Source organism: Thamnophis elegans, chromosome 2 (assembly GCF_009769535.1).
Source record: "Thamnophis elegans isolate rThaEle1 chromosome 2, rThaEle1.pri, whole genome shotgun sequence".
NCBI lineage: Eukaryota > Metazoa > Chordata > Lepidosauria > Squamata > Colubridae > Thamnophis > Thamnophis elegans.
Genome location: NC_045542.1, coordinates 173,621,093 through 173,638,622, shown reverse-complemented (window position 1 = coordinate 173,638,622; position 17,530 = coordinate 173,621,093). Strand labels below are relative to the sequence as shown.

At 45.1% G+C, this 17,530-nt stretch overlaps 1 protein-coding gene and 1 pseudogene across 1 annotated transcript; both read right to left on the bottom strand.

Moving 5' to 3' along the window:
- Positions 1 to 13,224, bottom strand: part of LOC116502609 — a 46,297-nt pseudogene extending 33,073 nt beyond the window's left edge.
- Positions 13,225 to 14,247: 1,023 nt separating this feature from the next.
- LOC116502608 (zinc finger protein 24-like) lies at positions 14,248 to 15,008 on the bottom strand. The gene is made up of 2 exons (XM_032208481.1): positions 14,633 to 15,008; positions 14,248 to 14,370 (listed from the first exon to the last, which is right to left on the bottom strand). The coding sequence occupies exons 1-2, from the start codon at positions 14,948 to 14,950 to the stop codon at positions 14,248 to 14,250; spliced, it is 441 nt and encodes a 146-aa protein (XP_032064372.1). The 5' UTR covers positions 14,951 to 15,008.
- Positions 15,009 to 17,530: the final 2,522 nt, after the last annotated feature.

Genomic DNA, 17,530 nt, shown 5'->3' with positions numbered 1-17,530 from the left:
TCGCTCCTCGAGTCGGTAGCCGAGCTGGCAGTTGAGTTCCCTAGGCTGATGGTCCTGGGGGACTTTAATTTGCCGTCGCTCGGTGAAAACTCGGAGGGGGCGCAGGAGTTCATGGCTTCCATGACAGCCATGGGCTTGACCCAAGTAATTCGAGGCCCAACCCATTCGGCGGGACACATGCTTGACCTTGTATTTCTCTCGGAGCAGTGGATTTGTGATCTTGGTCTGAGGGGGAACGACATCATACCCCTGTCGTGGTCAGACCACTGCCTACTGAGGCTCGACTTTCGGAGACCAAACCCCCACTGTAGGGAGGAGGAACCGACCAGGTGGTTCCGCCCCAGGCGTCTTATGGAACCGTCAAGGTTCCAGACAGAGCTTGGGGCTATTCCTGACACTTTCGCCCACAGTCCGGTGGAGACTCTGGTTGCTGCGTGGCACTCGGCAGCATCGGAGACCCTCGACTGGATTGCGCCACTGCGGCCCCTCCGAGGCGGCGGATCCCGGAGACCTCCTTGGTTCACCGAGGAACTCCGGGAGATGAAGCGCCGGAGGAGATGCCTAGAGCACCGTTGGAGGTCCGATAAGTCCGAAGCGAACCGAGCAATGGTAACCACCTGCACCAAGGAATACACCAGGGCACTTAGGGCTGCAAAAAGATCCCATATAGCCACCTTGGTTGCGTCCGCTGAGTCCCGCCCGGCCGCCCTGTTTAGGATAACCCGCTCCCTACTGAACAAAAGGGAAGCGGGGGAACCCTTGCAGGGCAGAGCCGAAGAGTATGCCCAATTCTTAGCGGACAAAATTGCTCGGTTTCGGTCGGACTTGGACTCCACCCCTGCAGCTCCAGCCGAGGCACAGGAGGATCAATTTGAACAACTCTGGGTTGAGTTTCAAGACGTTATCCCCGGGGATGTGGACAAGGCCATGAGGGCTGTAAGTACCTCCACCTGTGTACTGGATCCGTGTCCCTCATGGTTAGTTACTAACTGCAGTGAGGTGACACGAGGCTGGATCCAGGCGGTTGTCACCGCCTCACTTCGGGAGGGGAACTTCCCCGCCGCACTGAAAGCGGCGGTGGTGAGACCCCTCCTGAAGAAGCCATCTTTGGATCCAGCTATCCTTAATAATTATCGTCCAGTCTCCAACCTCCCCTTTCTGGGGAAGGTTGTTGAGAAGGTGGTGGCCTTCCAGCTCCAGCGGTCCTTGGAGGAAGCAAACTATCTAGACCCCTTCCAGTCAGGCTTCAGACCCGGTTACAGCACAGAAACCGCTTTGGTCGCATTGACCGATGATCTCTGGAGGGCCAGAGATGGAGGACATTCCTCCATCCTGGTTCTCCTCGACCTCTCAGCGGCTTTCGATACCATCGACCATGGTATCCTTCTGCGACGACTGCGGGAGGTGGGAGTGGGAGGCGCCGTGTTGCGGTGGTTCTCCTCCTACCTCTCGGACAGGTCGCAGTCGGTGTTAGTGGGGGGGCAGAGATCGTCCCCTAGGCCCCTAACTTATGGGGTGCCTCAGGGCTCGGTCTTATCCCCCCTACTATTCAACATCTACATGAAACCGCTGGGTGAGATCATTCGCAGGCACGGGATTAGATACCATCAATATGCGGACGATACTCAACTGTATCTGTCCGCCCCGTGCCAACTCAATGAAGCGGCAGACGTGATGAACCGCGGCCTCGAAGCTGTTATGGACTGGATGAGGGTTAACAAGCTCGTGCTCAACCCAGAAAAGACCGAGTGGCTGTTGTGTTTCCCTCCCAGAGATTCGACCAATATTCCATCACTCAGGCTGGGGGGTCAAATTCTACACCCCTCAGAGAGGGTTCGCAACTTGGGAGTCCTCCTGGACTCACAGCTATCGTTTGACCACCATTTAATGGCTGTGACCAGGGGGGCATTCGCCCAGGTTCGCCTGGTGCGCCAGTTGCGACCCTACCTGAATCGGGAGGCTCTCACAACAGTCACCCGGGCCCTTGTGACCTCTAGGCTGGAATACTGCAACGTGCTCTACATGGGGCTGCCCTTGAAGAGCATCCGGCGACTTCAGCTAGTACAGAATGCGGCCGCGCGAGTGATTGTGGGTGCACCTCGGTTCACCCGCATAACACCTATCCTCCGCGAGCTGCGCTGGCTACCTGTCGATCTCCGGATGCGCTTCAAGGTGCTATTAGTCACCCATAAAGCCCTACATGGCAGTGGATCTGGATACTTGAGAGACCGCCTTCTGCCAATTACATCCCTGCGACCAATAAGATCACATAGATTAGGCCTCCTCCGTATACCATCGGCCAGCCAGTGTCGGCTGGCAACTACAAGGAGGAGGGCCTTCTCAGTAGTAGCCCCGACCCTTTGGAACGAGCTCCCCGTAGAGATTCGCACCCTCGCCACCGTCCAGGCCTTCCGCACAGCCTTGAAGAACTGGCTCGCCCGTCAGGCCTGGGGACAAGGATAATTCCCCTCCCGAATGATGAATGTATGTTGTTTATTATTTTATTATATGTCTTATCTTAATGTCTGTATCTCCCCTTCCCCTATTTTATGTGAGCCGCCCTGAGTCCCCTCAGGGAAAAGGGCGGCCTACAAATATTAATAAATCTCTCTAAATCTCTCTAAATTTTTTCACAAAACTGAATGGACAAAGTTACCATGGGACTGAGAAAAGGATAACTGCAAAATGAGTAAACAGTGTAACCAGGCAACTGTTTAGGCAAATACAATTCTGGGACCAAATGTATTACCATCAGGAAAAAGGAGGTCTTAACCCACTATTTAGTCAAATCCCATTTGGAATACTGTATCCAGCTCTGGAGACCTCACTTAAAATAAATTGACCCCTTTCTCTTTGTGACAGTCTCTCAAATACTGGAATACTGCTATCATGTCATTCCTAATCCTCCTCTCTAGACTAGCCAAACCCAACTTCTGCAAATGTTGTTCATATGTTTCAATCCTCATGCCTTTAGTCATTTTCACAGCTCTTCTTTCCACTTTTTCTTAGTTTATACAACTAAGGATTGTATTAGGCTTTTTTTGGCTGCTGCGGCACACAGGTGACTCATTCTTAAGTAATCATTTGGTCTCCAAGGTCTCTTTCATCATTACTGTTTTTGAGCCAGGTTTCATGTAATCTATTTTTCCTACCCATGTATAAAATCTTACTTTTCCCCACATTAAATTTCATTTTGTTGGACTCAACCTTGTTTCATTTGGATCAGAAAGGCACAATGTGCATACACCCACCGTATTTTTCAGACTATAAGATACACTTTTCCTGTCCCCAAAATTGGGGGAAATGTCTGTACATCATAAAGAGCAAATGTTGCCGAAATCCCATCTACCCACCAGCTTCCACCCTTCGGCCTCTGCCTCCCAGCAATTTACCTCCTTGCAGCAAACAGCAAGGCAGCTTCAGCACAGCCTGATTTAGCAGGAGCAGCTGATTGGAGGTGGGTTCTACCTTCCAGAATACCTCCAATCAGCTGTTCCAGGCTGTGGGGATCGCCTCCACTCATCACCATTATCACCTAACGCCACCTTCACGGGTCCCATTTCAGCCTCAAAATGTCCTGTTTTTGGCCTCCACGCACTCAATTTCTGGCCTCTGCATGCCTTATTTCTGTCCCTTTGCAGGCAGTGGGGATTGCTGCCACCACCTATCCCCACTGCCTGGAATAGCCCAATCACGGAATACATGTAGGCCAAAAATGGGACTTATGGTGGCTTAAAATGTGCCTTGCGAAGCCAGCGATAAGTGGAAGCACTAACAGGCAGCAACAGCAATAGGCAGCAACGATCCCTACGGCCTATCGGAGATATTTCGAAAGGCAACTTCGAAAGGCAACTGCGAGGCAGAGGCAGACTTTTTTGGTGTCTTCCTCCAACATTGGGAGCATCATATACTTCGGAGCCTGTTATAGTCCAAAAAATACGGTAAAAATATATAGAGACATCGTGAGGCAGTGGTTAGAATACAGTACTACAAGCTAATGGCCACAGCTAAGAGCACGATCCTGAACGACTCATGATTGATTCAGGCTTTCAGCATTCTGAGGTCAGTAAAATGAGTACCAAGATTGCTGGAGATAATCTGCTGACTTTGTAAACTGCTGAGAGAGTGTTATGAGGCATTGTGGAGTGATAGATAAGTCTAAAAGGAATTGTTATTGCTAAATAGTTTCTCCCGAGAGTGAATCCTTTTGTGAGAAGATGACCATTCAGAGCAAAGCTCTTTCCACATTGCATGTATTTATATGGCTTCTCTCCTGTGTGAATTTTGTTATGAGAAGAGTAGTGCTCCGAGCAAATGTATTTCCACACTCCATGCATTTAAACGGTTCCTCCCCTATGTGCATCTTTTTGTGGGTAGTAAGTCTACTGCTCAGAGCAAAAGTATTTCCACATGCCATGAATTTAAATGGCTATCCCCCTGTGTGGGTCATCTTATGGCGAAGAAGAGTTCCATTTCGAGCAAAGGTCTTTCCACACTCCATGCATTTAAATGGCTTTTCCCCTGTGTGGATCATCTTATGGCGAAGAAGATTACTATTTTGAGCAAAGGTCTTTCCACACTCCGTGCATTTATATGGCTTTTCCCCTGTGTGGATCATCTTATGGCAAAAAAGATGACTATTTTGAGCAAAGGTCTTTCCACACTCCGTGCATATATGGTTTTTCGCCTCTGTGGATCATCTTATGGCGAAAAAGATTACCTTTTTGAGCAAACGTCTTTCCACACTCCATGCATTTATACGGACTCTCCCCTGTGTGGATCCTCTTATGGGAAATAAGATTACGATTTCGAGAAAATGTCTTTCCACACACCAAGCATTCTTTTCTGTGAATCGCTTTTTGAGATGTACAGAAGTTATTTTCAAGAGAAAGAATGCATGTTCCAGTGTAATTTTCTCCATTGTATCTTCTTATAGCATCTTCTCTTTTGTTTTGGGTTAAATAGTGTTTGTTTACGTGTAATTTAGCTTTAATTAGCTTCACACTTTTCCCAATGTATTTTTTCCTTGTTTTCTCTTGTTGGGCAAGAAAGTCATGCAACAGAGTATTAGTGGAAGATGAGCTTTCCTGATTCCAATTGTTTGGCTGGTTTCTTTCATGGCTTTCTAATTCCATTTGAATTCCAAAGTTCTCTGTTCCATCTTCAGCACTGATCACTTGGAACACTTCACAGGAATCTTGATTCTCCTGCCCATTACCTTAAAAGGAAAAGAGAAATGAAAATGATAAGAAGGCTAGAGAAAAAGATCAAACTTTTCAACGAATCTTCTTCTGAATTTTTCTGAAATTCCATTATGTTGTATTTTGCATGATTGCAGTGTTGTGATATGGACATGATTTCTATTTTCATGAGTCACGAAAGCTTTGGAAATATCTAGAAAATATCTCTTTCCTTCCAATTATCTCTATATATGCAAATCTCACTCAAAGTCAGTTTTGAGTTGAAGTCTACAAAAAGGACCTTTGCATAGGTCTTTGGAGATTCAAAAAGTTGTAGGATGTAGTGAGAGCCATATTAACAGCATCACTTGCCAATCTATTTGCTCAGTAGGCAAATTATCACGGGTCTAACAGCAGATCCGTGATGGTTTTCAGGTGAGCCGGCACGCACCAGCCTTTCAAAGGTTTTCATAATTACAGATGTCAGAGCAACCAGTCTGTAGTCATTCAGTTCATTTATGGAGGGTTCCTTCGGCATTGGGATGATAGTAGAGCATTTGAACATCTCTGGTGATTTATTAAAGATACTGGTGAAGATGGGGGCCAGTTGATCAGCACAAGCTATTAAGCAAGCAGGAGTTATCTTGTCTGGTCCTGGTGCTTTTCCTTGCTTTTTCCTGTGAAATAGACCTTTCATATCATTTTCTATAGTCACCAGGGGTGCAGGGCCCAAAGGGATGGACTCAGTTGTAGGAGGCTTGTCTATTGTTGGTGCGTCTGAGATGGGGATTGTGGAGATAGGTCACGTAGTTTGCTCTCAAACCTACAGAAAAACACATTTGGGTCATCTGCCAGTTGTTGATTTCCTTCAGCATGGAAAGGTTTGCTGTACCTCGTGATATTTTCAAGAGTTTTCCACATGTTTGCAGGTTCATTTGTTGAGAACGGATTCTTTAGATTTTCATAGTAGCTTCTTTTTGCTGTTCTGATCTCCCTTATCAATACATTATGCTTAACTTGAGGAGTTAAGACATCATCTTGAGGAGTTAATGACAACATTGATATAGAATCCTCTCACATGAGCTCCAGAGGACACATAAAAGCACACCTCATTCTTTTCAGCCTCCATAGATATGTTTGAATAAAAATGGAAAAATACAGATAAGAAATGGCACAGAAAGCATCTAAGCAATTAAGCTTTTGCTTCCTTGGGGTACGAGAAGGCCAGATCCTTTACTTTTCCCTCCCAGGAGACAATATCTGATTAGTGGCTTTTAAATAAAAAAACTAACTATAATCTTTCTCCTTGAACTCTCTGATTGGGGACTAGAAAACTCTTACCCAGTGAGACCACATTCCTATGATTTTCAAGCATGACTTCAGAATGGAGTACTTTTTGGTCAGGATCCAGTTGAGACCATTCCTCCTCAGAGAAATACACAGCCACCTCCTCGAAGGACACAAGACTCTCCTGAACATGGAAAAAAGAACAGAACAGTCGGATTCGCAACATCTGTTCATCTTCAATAATGATTTACACAAGAGGATAGAAGGGGAACTCATCAAATTGAGAGGAATATAAACACTCCAGAAGATAAACCCGAGATATGAAATGATCAACAGCTTGAGCCCTATGCACAGGCATAGAACAGTTGATATCTAGCTAAGCAGTAGTAAATGCAACATGGATTTTGGAGTCGTAGTGGAGAAATAGAAGAACAGAGCACTCTGCACACCCACTTTACTTACTGAAGGAAAGGAAGAATACAAAACAAACAATTTCCCCCTTTCTTACTTGATTTGGAGGTTCAACCACTGTTTGAGCTCCATCGTTAAAACCAGAAAAATTCATTCTTTGTATCTCTGTAAGGGATAAATAGGAAGAGATATTCTATAGAAAACAAGAGATAGTGAGGGTAAGACAGATGGATAATATGAAATCCTTCAACTACCTCCTGAGGTGTCCTGACTTTGTTCTTCCCAAGGGATCCTCCTGAAAAATGGATCCTGAGCAGGATTTGATGGATTCTGCTCTCCCGCAGGATCTCTGATCTCCACAGTGCAGCACTTGAAGTAGGAGGAAGGAAAAAAGAAGCAGAATTAATGCACATCACATGAAATAAAGTGGATGTCTCTATTTGGAAGTCAACCTCAAAGCCTCCAATATCCATCAGTGAGGTTGAGTGAGAAAACAATGGAACAATGTCCTACAGGAATTGGTGGAACATCTCCACCTATTATGAATGCCAGGGAAGTTTGGGAAGGAGGAGTGAAGAATTCAAACATATTTTTCATTCCCTTTTGACCTCCCTAGATTAAAGTGTCTCACCTGCAACTCAACTAGCTCTTTCTTCTCCTCTGCCTGGCTTAGGAGGAAGCCTTCTGCCAGGGCCGCCGCCTGGGAGCTGGTCTCTGCTCCACACTCCCGCACCCAGCTCTCCATCTCTGGGGGCAGGATAGCCAGGAGTTGCTCCAGAACAACCAGGTCCAGCATCTGGGCTTTGGTGTGCTTTTCTGGTCTCAGCCATCGCCTACAAAAGTTGTGGAGCTTGCTGCAAAGTTGTCGGGGACCTTCAGCCTCCTGGTATTGGATGGTCCTGAAGTTGCAGGGATTAACTTCTGAATGGAGGATGGTTTCATCCATCATGCATGCGATCCGGGATTCAACCAGGTGGAGAGCTGGACACGTGTCTCTCTCTCTTTGTCTCTCCCTGGCAAGAGCCCCACCCACCATCACGCCTCCCATGCAAGTCGCTCCTGCAGCCTTTTCAGCGCCTGCGGAACTCCAAGGGTTAAGGAGAGCGAGTGTTACGTTCTAGAGAGGAAAAGGCTCGAGGATGTCCCTCCGTTCGCAGCCTCCTCTGGAAAGCAGCCGAAACCTTCGCCCTCTAGTGGCCCAAAGGGGAAGGTCTTGTTCGATTTCTCACATCCCTCCTTCGCCTCCCTTTGCCCCCTCATCCTCCCCCGGGACACGTCTGGATTTCCCGCCGCAAGAATCTCCTGTAGCCTCTCAGGATTAAGTCGAGCGAGTACACGGTCCTAGAGCGGCGGCAAGCAGTTGTGATGTAACGCTTCCTCCAATGGAGAAGCTCCTGGCGTTACCTTCTCTTGGCCGAGGTCGCCCCCTGGAGGATTCTGCCTAAAACTCCAGGATTCCCCGTAAGGGCGGGAAAGACTCGGAGAGAAGCAGAAAATAAATGGGGCTTCCCCAAAGGGACTGTTTTTCCCCCGCCTCCGAAAGGTTTCCCTGCTCCTTCATTTACAGGAATCCCCCTCTCTCTCCCGCTGAAGGCCCTAGTTAAATCAACCTCATCTGAGGTAAAATTTACCTCAGACTTCATTTCTTTGAATCTTTTCTGCCCAAGGAGTCTTCTTTGCTGAGCCTGTGGAGCCTGCTGGAGCAAAGAACTTGGCCAAGGGCACCTTTAAGATGTTTATCATCCATCCATCCATCCATCCCCATTCATCTATTATTATCTACGTGCATTTATGTATGTATGTATTTCTGTCTATTGATCGATCTAGTTATCATCTCTATCAATCTATAGTCTATCATCTAATATTTCTATCCATATTTTTCTTTGTATCATAATTAGTTATATCTGGCTACGTTATTTTCCATCCTATCTAATCTATATCATCGAAAATAAATCAATCTATCTCCATATCCCCCCCCCCTCTCCCTTCCTCCCTCTCACACAGACACATTTTAGAAAGTTCCCATCTATGGACTTTTGGCGGTGTTTAGACAAAATGTTAAAAAAATAAAAGATAAGCATAAATATTTAAATAGGGGTAAAGATTATTAAAATTTGAAAATAAATGTTAATTAAAAGGGAGGCATGGGCCTTTGAAGCCTTAACCAACCTCCTGTCTACGCACTCCTCTAAAAGCCCCAAGTGAAATAGCAGAAAAAGGTTTACATATTTTTGAAAGACCAGAGAGCCAACACCAGTTCTTTACCCCACCACCACTCCAGGACTGCATCTCTTAAGAAGAAATATTTCCAGTAAAAGATGCTATAGATCAGGGGTGTCAAACACAACGCCTGTGGGTTGGATCCGGCCCACAGGGTTGTCCTGTAAATTAAAATATAAGGGGACAGCCCACGTCACTTCAGCCCAGTCTTCCCAATGCGAAGAAGGTGCCTTTGGTCCGGTCTACCCAGTGTGAAGAGGAAACGTCGGGCCAGCAAGGCTTCGGCCAGGTGTACCCAATGTGAAGAGAAGACATCAGGCCAGCATGGATTCAGCCCGGTCTACCGAATGTAAACAGGACACATACCAGCAGTTTGGGGAATGGTGTCTTGGCCCCCTCCTTCAAACCTCATCCTCCAATGAACTTGTTCCCCACCCTTTCCATTGCCAGAGCTGTTTTTGTCTACTCCTGCCACCACAACTGGGATGAGGCAGGAGACTGCAAGCAGCCCAGTGCATCTGGCTGATTGAATTCCTCCACACGCTCCTTGGAGCTTCAGCCCAGCGGTTGCGGGGACTGCACCCATCTGTGCAAAGGTATGCATGTTTCCACAACATTAGAACTATTTTGTCTTTGAGCAAAAGAGCTCAAGCAGCACTTTTTTCACAAAACTGAATGGACAAAGTTACCATGGGACTGAGAAAAGGATAACTGCAAAATGAGTAAACAGTGTAACCAGGCAACTGTTTAGGCAAATACAATTCTGGGACCAAATGTATTACCATCAGGAAAAAGGAGGTCTTAACCCACTATTTAGTCAAATCCCATTTGGAATACTGTATCCAGCTCTGGAGACCTCACTTAAAATAAATTGACCCCTTTCTCTTTGTGACAGTCTCTCAAATACTGGAATACTGCTATCATGTCATTCCTAATCCTCTCTAGACTAGCCAAACCCAAATTCTGCAAATGTTGTTCATATGTTTCAATCCTCACGCCTTTAATCATTTTCACAGCTCTTCTTTCCACTTTTTCTTAGTTTATACAACTAAGGATTGTATTAGGCTTTTTTTGGCTGCTGCGGCACACAGGTGACTCATTCTTAAGTAATCATTTGGTCTCCAAGGTCTCTTTCATCGTTACTGTTTTTGAGCCAGGTTTCATGTAATCTATTTTTCCTACCCATGTATAAAATCTTACTTTTCCCCACATTAAATTTCATTTTGTTGGACTCAACCTTGTTTCATTTGGATCAGAAAGGCACAATGTGCATACACCCACCGTATTTTTCAGACTATGACACACTTTTCCTGTCCCCAAAATTGGGGGAAATGTCTGTACATCATAAAGAGCAAATGTTGCCGAAATCCCATCTACCCACCAGCTTCCACCCTTCGGCCTCTGCCTCCCAGCAATTTACCTCGCAGCAAACAGCAAGGCAGCTTCAGCACAGCCTGATTTAGCAGGAGCAGCTGATTGGAGGTGGGTTCTACCTTCCAGAATACCTCCAATCAGCTGTTCCAGGCTGTGGGGATCGCCTCCACTCATCACCATTATCACCTAAAGCCACCTTCACGGGTCCCATTTCAGCCTCAAAATGTCCTGTTTTTGGCCTCCACGCACTCAATTTCTGGCCTCTGCATGCCTTATTTCTGTCCCTTTGCAGGCAGTGGGGATTGCTGCCACCACCTATCCCCACTGCCTGGAATAGCCCAATCACGGAATACATGTAGGCCAAAAATGGGACTTATGGTGGCTTAAAATGTGCCTTGCGAAGCCAGCGATAAGTGGAAGCACTAACAGGCAGCAACAGCAATAGGCAGCAACGATCCCTACGGCCTATCGGAGATATTTCGAAAGGCAACTTCGAAAGGCAACTGCGAGGCAGAGGCAGACTTTTTTGGTGTCTTCCTCCAACATTGGGAGCATCATATACTTCGGAGCCTGTTATAGTCCAAAAATACGGTAAAAATATATAGAGACATCGTGAGGCAGTGGTTAGAATACAGTACTACAAGCTAATGGCCACAGCTAAGAGCACGATCCTGAACGACTCATGATTGATTCAGGCTTTCAGCATTCTGAGGTCAGTAAAATGAGTACCAAGATTGCTGGAGATAATCTGCTGACTTTGTAAACTGCTGAGAGAGTGTTATGAGGCATTGTGGAGTGATAGATAAGTCTAAAAGGAATTGTTATTGCTAAATAGTTTCTCCCGAGAGTGAATCCTTTTGTGAGAAGATGACCATTCAGAGCAAAGCTCTTTCCACATTGCATGTATTTATATGGCTTCTCTCCTGTGTGAATTTTGTTATGAGAAGAGTAGTGCTCCGAGCAAATGTATTTCCACACTCCATGCATTTAAACGGTTCCTCCCCTATGTGCATCTTTTTGTGGGTAGTAAGTCTACTGCTCAGAGCAAAAGTATTTCCACATGCCATGAATTTAAATGGCTATCCCCCTGTGTGGGTCATCTTATGGCGAAGAAGAGTTCCATTTCGAGCAAAGGTCTTTCCACACTCCATGCATTTAAATGGCTTTTCCCCTGTGTGGATCATCTTATGGCGAAGAAGATTACTATTTTGAGCAAAGGTCTTTCCACACTCCGTGCATTTATATGGCTTTTCCCCTGTGTGGATCATCTTATGGCAAAAAAGATGACTATTTTGAGCAAAGGTCTTTCCACACTCCGTGCATATATGGTTTTTTCGCCTCTGTGGATCATCTTATGGCGAAAAAGATTACCTTTTTGAGCAAACGTCTTTCCACACTCCATGCATTTATACGGACTCTCCCCTGTGTGGATCCTCTTATGGGAAATAAGATTACGATTTCGAGAAAATGTCTTTCCACACACCAAGCATTCTTTTCTGTGAATCGCTTTTTGAGATGTACAGAAGTTATTTTCAAGAGAAAGAATGCATGTTCCAGTGTAATTTTCTCCATTGTATCTTCTTATAGCATCTTCTCTTTTGTTTTGGGTTAAATAGTGTTTGTTTACGTGTAATTTAGCTTTAATTAGCTTCACACTTTTCCCAATGTATTTTTTCCTTGTTTTCTCTTGTTGGGCAAGAAAGTCATGCAACAGAGTATTAGTGGAAGATGAGCTTTCCTGATTCCAATTGTTTGGCTGGTTTCTTTCATGGCTTTCTAATTCCATTTGAATTCCAAAGTTCTCTGTTCCATCTTCAGCACTGATCACTTGGAACACTTCACAGGAATCTTGATTCTCCTGCCCATTACCTTAAAAGGAAAAGAGAAATGAAAATGATAAGAAGGCTAGAGAAAAAGATCAAACTTTTCAACGAATCTTCTTCTGAATTTTTCTGAAATTCCATTATGTTGTATTTTGCATGATTGCAGTGTTGTGATATGGACATGATTTCTATTTTCATGAGTCACGAAAGCTTTGGAAATATCTAGAAAATATCTCTTTCCTTCCAATTATCTCTATATATGCAAATCTCACTCAAAGTCAGTTTTGAGTTGAAGTCTACAAAAAGGACCTTTGCATAGGTCTTTGGAGATTCAAAAAGTTGTAGGATGTAGTGAGAGCCATATTAACAGCATCACTTGCCAATCTATTTGCTCAGTAGGCAAATTATCACGGGTCTAACAGCAGATCCGTGATGGTTTTCAGGTGAGCCGGCACGCACCAGCCTTTCAAAGGTTTTCATAATTACAGATGTCAGAGCAACCAGTCTGTAGTCATTCAGTTCATTTATGGAGGGTTCCTTCGGCATTGGGATGATAGTAGAGCATTTGAACATCTCTGGTGATTTATTAAAGATACTGGTGAAGATGGGGGCCAGTTGATCAGCACAAGCTATTAAGCAAGCAGGAGTTATCTTGTCTGGTCCTGGTGCTTTTCCTTGCTTTTTCCTGTGAAATAGACCTTTCATATCATTTTCTATAGTCACCAGGGGTGCAGGGCCCAAAGGGATGGACTCAGTTGTAGGAGGCTTGTCTATTGTTGGTGCGTCTGAGATGGGGATTGTGGAGATAGGTCACGTAGTTTGCTCTCAAACCTACAGAAAAACACATTTGGGTCATCTGCCAGTTGTTGATTTCCTTCAGCATGGAAAGGTTTGCTGTACCTCGTGATATTTTCAAGAGTTTTCCACATGTTTGCAGGTTCATTTGTTGAGAACGGATTCTTTAAATTTTCATAGTAGCTTCTTTTTGCTGTTCTGATCTCCCTTATCAATACATTATGCTTAACTTGAGGAGTTAAGACATCATCTTGAGGAGTTAATGACAACATTGATATAGAATCCTCTCACATGAGCTCCAGAGGACACATAAAAGCACACCTCATTCTTTTCAGCCTCCATAGATATGTTTGAATAAAAATGGAAAAATACAGATAAGAAATGGCACAGAAAGCATCTAAGCAATTAAGCTTTTGCTTCCTTGGGGTACGAGAAGGCCAGATCCTTTACTTTTCCCTCCCAGGAGACAATATCTGATTAGTGGCTTTTAAATAAAAAAACTAACTATAATCTTTCTCCTTGAACTCTCTGATTGGGGACTAGAAAACTCTTACCCAGTGAGACCACATTCCTATGATTTTCAAGCATGACTTCAGAATGGAGTACTTTTTGGTCAGGATCCAGTTGAGACCATTCCTCCTCAGAGAAATACACAGCCACCTCCTCGAAGGACACAAGACTCTCCTGAACATGGAAAAAAGAACAGAACAGTCGGATTCGCAACATCTGTTCATCTTCAATAATGATTTACACAAGAGGATAGAAGGGGAACTCATCAAATTGAGCGGAATATAAACACTCCAGAAGATAAACCCGAGATATGAAATGATCAACAGCTTGAGCCCTATGCACAGGCATAGAACAGTTGATATCTAGCTAAGCAGTAGTAAATGCAACATGGATTTTGGAGTCGTAGTGGAGAAATAGAAGAACAGAGCACTCTGCACACCCACTTTACTTACTGAAGGAAAGGAAGAATACAAAACAAACAATTTCCCCCTTTCTTACTTGATTTGGAGGTTCAACCACTGTTTGAGCTCCATCGTTAAAACCAGAAAAATTCATTCTTTGTATCTCTGTAAGGGATAAATAGGAAGAGATATTCTATAGAAAACAAGAGATAGTGAGGGTAAGACAGATGGATAATATGAAATCCTTCAACTACCTCCTGAGGTGTCCTGACTTTGTTCTTCCCAAGGGATCCTCCTGAAAAATGGATCCTGAGCAGGATTTGATGGATTCTGCTCTCCCGCAGGATCTCTGATCTCCACAGTGCAGCACTTGAAGTAGGAGGAAGGAAAAAAGAAGCAGAATTAATGCACATCACATGAAATAAAGTGGATGTCTCTATTTGGAAGTCAACCTCAAAGCCTCCAATATCCATCAGTGAGGTTGAGTGAGAAAACAATGGAACAATGTCCTACAGGAATTGGTGGAACATCTCCACCTATTATGAATGCCAGGGAAGTTTGGGAAGGAGGAGTGAAGAATTCAAACATATTTTTCATTCCCTTTTGACCTCCCTAGATTAAAGTGTCTCACCTGCAACTCAACTAGCTCTTTCTTCTCCTCTGCCTGGCTTAGGAGGAAGCCTTCTGCCAGGGCCGCCGCCTGGGAGCTGGTCTCTGCTCCACACTCCCGCACCCAGCTCTCCATCTCTGGGGGCAGGATAGCCAGGAGTTGCTCCAGAACAACCAGGTCCAGCATCTGGGCTTTGGTGTGCTTTTCTGGTCTCAGCCATTGCCTACAAAAGTTGTGGAGCTTGCTGCAAAGTTGTCGGGGACCTTCAGCCTCCTGGTATTGGATGGTCCTGAAGTTGCAGGGATTAACTTCTGAATGGAGGATGGTTTCATCCATCATGCATGCGATCCGGGATTCAACCAGGTGGAGAGCTGGACACGTGTCTCTCTCTCTTTGTCTCTCCCTGGCAAGAGCCCCACCCACCATCACGCCTCCCATGCAAGTCGCTCCTGCAGCCTTTTCAGCCCCTGCGGAACTCCAAGGGTTAAGGAGAGCGAGTGTTACGTTCTAGAGAGGAAAAGGCTCGAGGATGTCCCTCCGTTCGCAGCCTCCTCTGGAAAGCAGCCGAAACCTTCGCCCTCTAGTGGCCCAAAGGGGAAGGTCTTGTTCGATTTCTCACATCCCTCCTTCGCCTCCCTTTGCCCCCTCATCCTCCCCCGGGACACGTCTGGATTTCCCGCCGCAAGAATCTCCTGTAGCCTCTCAGGATTAAGTCGAGCGAGTACACGGTCCTAGAGCGGCGGCAAGCAGTTGTGATGTAACGCTTCCTCCAATGGAGAAGCTCCTGGCGTTACCTTCTCTTGGCCGAGGTCGCCCCCTGGAGGATTCTGCCTAAAACTCCAGGATTCCCCGTAAGGGCGGGAAAGACTCGGAGAGAAGCAGAAAATAAATGGGGCTTCCCCAAAGGGACTGTTTTTCCCCCGCCTCCGAAAGGTTTCCCTGCTCCTTCATTTACAGGAATGCCCCTCTCTCTCCCGCTGAAGGCCCTAGTTAAATCAACCTCATCTGAGGTAAAATTTACCTCAGACTTCATTTCTTTGAATCTTTTCTGCCCAAGGAGTCTTCTTTGCTGAGCCTGTGGAGCCTGCTGGAGCAAAGAACTTGGCCAAGGGCACCTTTAAGATGTTTATCATCCATCCATCCATCCATCCCCATTCATCTATTATTATCTACGTGCATTTATGTATGTATGTATTTCTGTCTATTGATCGATCTAGTTATCATCTCTATCAATCTATAGTCTATCATCTAATATTTCTATCCATATTTTTCTTTGTATCATAATTAGTTATATCTGGCTACGTGATTTTCCATCCTATCTAAACTATATCATCGAAACTAAATCTATCTCCATATCCCCCCCCCCTCTCCCTTCCTCCCTCTCACACAGACACATTTTAGAAAGTTCCCATCTCCCTCCCCAATGGACTTTTGGCAGTGTTTAGACAAAATGTTAAAAAAATAAAAGATAAGCATAAATATTTAAATAGGGGTAAAGATTATTAAAATTTGAAAATAAATGTTAATTAAAAGGGAGGCATGGGCCTTTGAAGCCTTAACCAACCTCCTGTCTACCCACTCCTCTAAAAGCCCCAAGTGAAATAGCAGAAAAAGGTTTACATATTTTTGAAAGACCAGAGAGCCAACACCAGTTCTTTACCCCACCACCACTCCAGGACTGCATCTCTTAAGAAGAAATATTTCCAGTAAAAGATGCTATAGATCAGGGGTGTCAAACACAACGCCTGTGGGTTGGATCCGGCCCACAGGGTTGTCCTGTAAAATATAAGGGGACAGCCCACGTCACTTCAGCCCAGTCTTCCCAATGCGAAGAAGGTGCCTTTGGTCTGGTCTACCCAGTGTGAAGAGGAAACGTCGGGCCAGCAGGGCTTCGGCCAGGTGTACCCAATGTGAAGAGGAGACATCAGGCCAGCATGGATTCAGCCCGGTCTACCGAATGTAAACAGGACACATACCAGCCGTTTGGGGAATGGTGTCTTGGCCCCCTCCTTCAAACCTCATCCTCCAATGAACTTGTTCCCCACCCTTTCCATTGCCAGAGCTGTTTTTGTCTACTCCTGCCACCACAACTGGGATGAGGCAGGAGACTGCAAGCAGCCCAGTGCATCTGGCTGATTGAATTCCTCCACATGCTCCTTGGAGCTTCAGCCCAGCGGTTGCGGGGACTGCACCCATTGCGCAAAGGTATGCATGTTTCCACAACATTAGAACTATTTTGTCTTTGAGCAAAAGAGTTCAAGCAGCACTTTTTTCACGCAACTGAATGGACAAAGTTACCATGGGACTGAGAAAAGGATAACTGCAAAATGAGTAAACAGTGTAACCAGGCAACTGTTTAGGCAAATACAATTCTGGGACCAAATGTATTACCATCAGGAAAAAGGAGGTCTTAACCCACTATTTAGTCAAATCCCATTTGGAATACTGTATCCAGCTCTGGAGACCTCACTTAAAATAAATTGACCCCTTTCTCTTTGTGACAGTCTCTCAAATACTGGAATACTGCTATCATGTCATTCCTAATCCTCCTCTCTAGACTAGCCAAACCCAACTTCTGCAAATGTTGTTCATATGTTTCAATCCTCATGCCTTTAATCATTTTCACAGCTCTTTTAGGCTTTTTTGGCTGCTGCGGCACACAGGTGACTCATTCTTAAGTAATCATTTGGTCTCCAAGGTCTCTTTCATCGTTACTGTTTTTGAGCCAGGTTTCATGTAATCTATTTTTCCTACCCATGTATAAAATCTTACTTTTCCCCACATTAAATTTCATTTTGTTGGACTCAACCTTGTTTCATTTGGATCAGAAAGGCACAATGTGCATACACCCACCGTATTTTTCAGACTATAAGACACACTTTCCCTGTCCCCAAAATTGGTGGAAATATCTGTACATCC

Excerpts from the sequence above, each read along its gene's own strand:
- LOC116502608 (XM_032208481.1), bottom strand. The coding sequence starts at position 14,950 with ATGATGGATGAAACCATCCTCCATTCAGAAGTTAATCCCTGCAACTTC. Across the intron at positions 14,371-14,632 it reads AAGAGCTAGTTGAGTTGCAG|TGCTGCACTGTGGAGATCAG; the intron begins GTGAGACACTTT and ends TCCTACTTCAAG.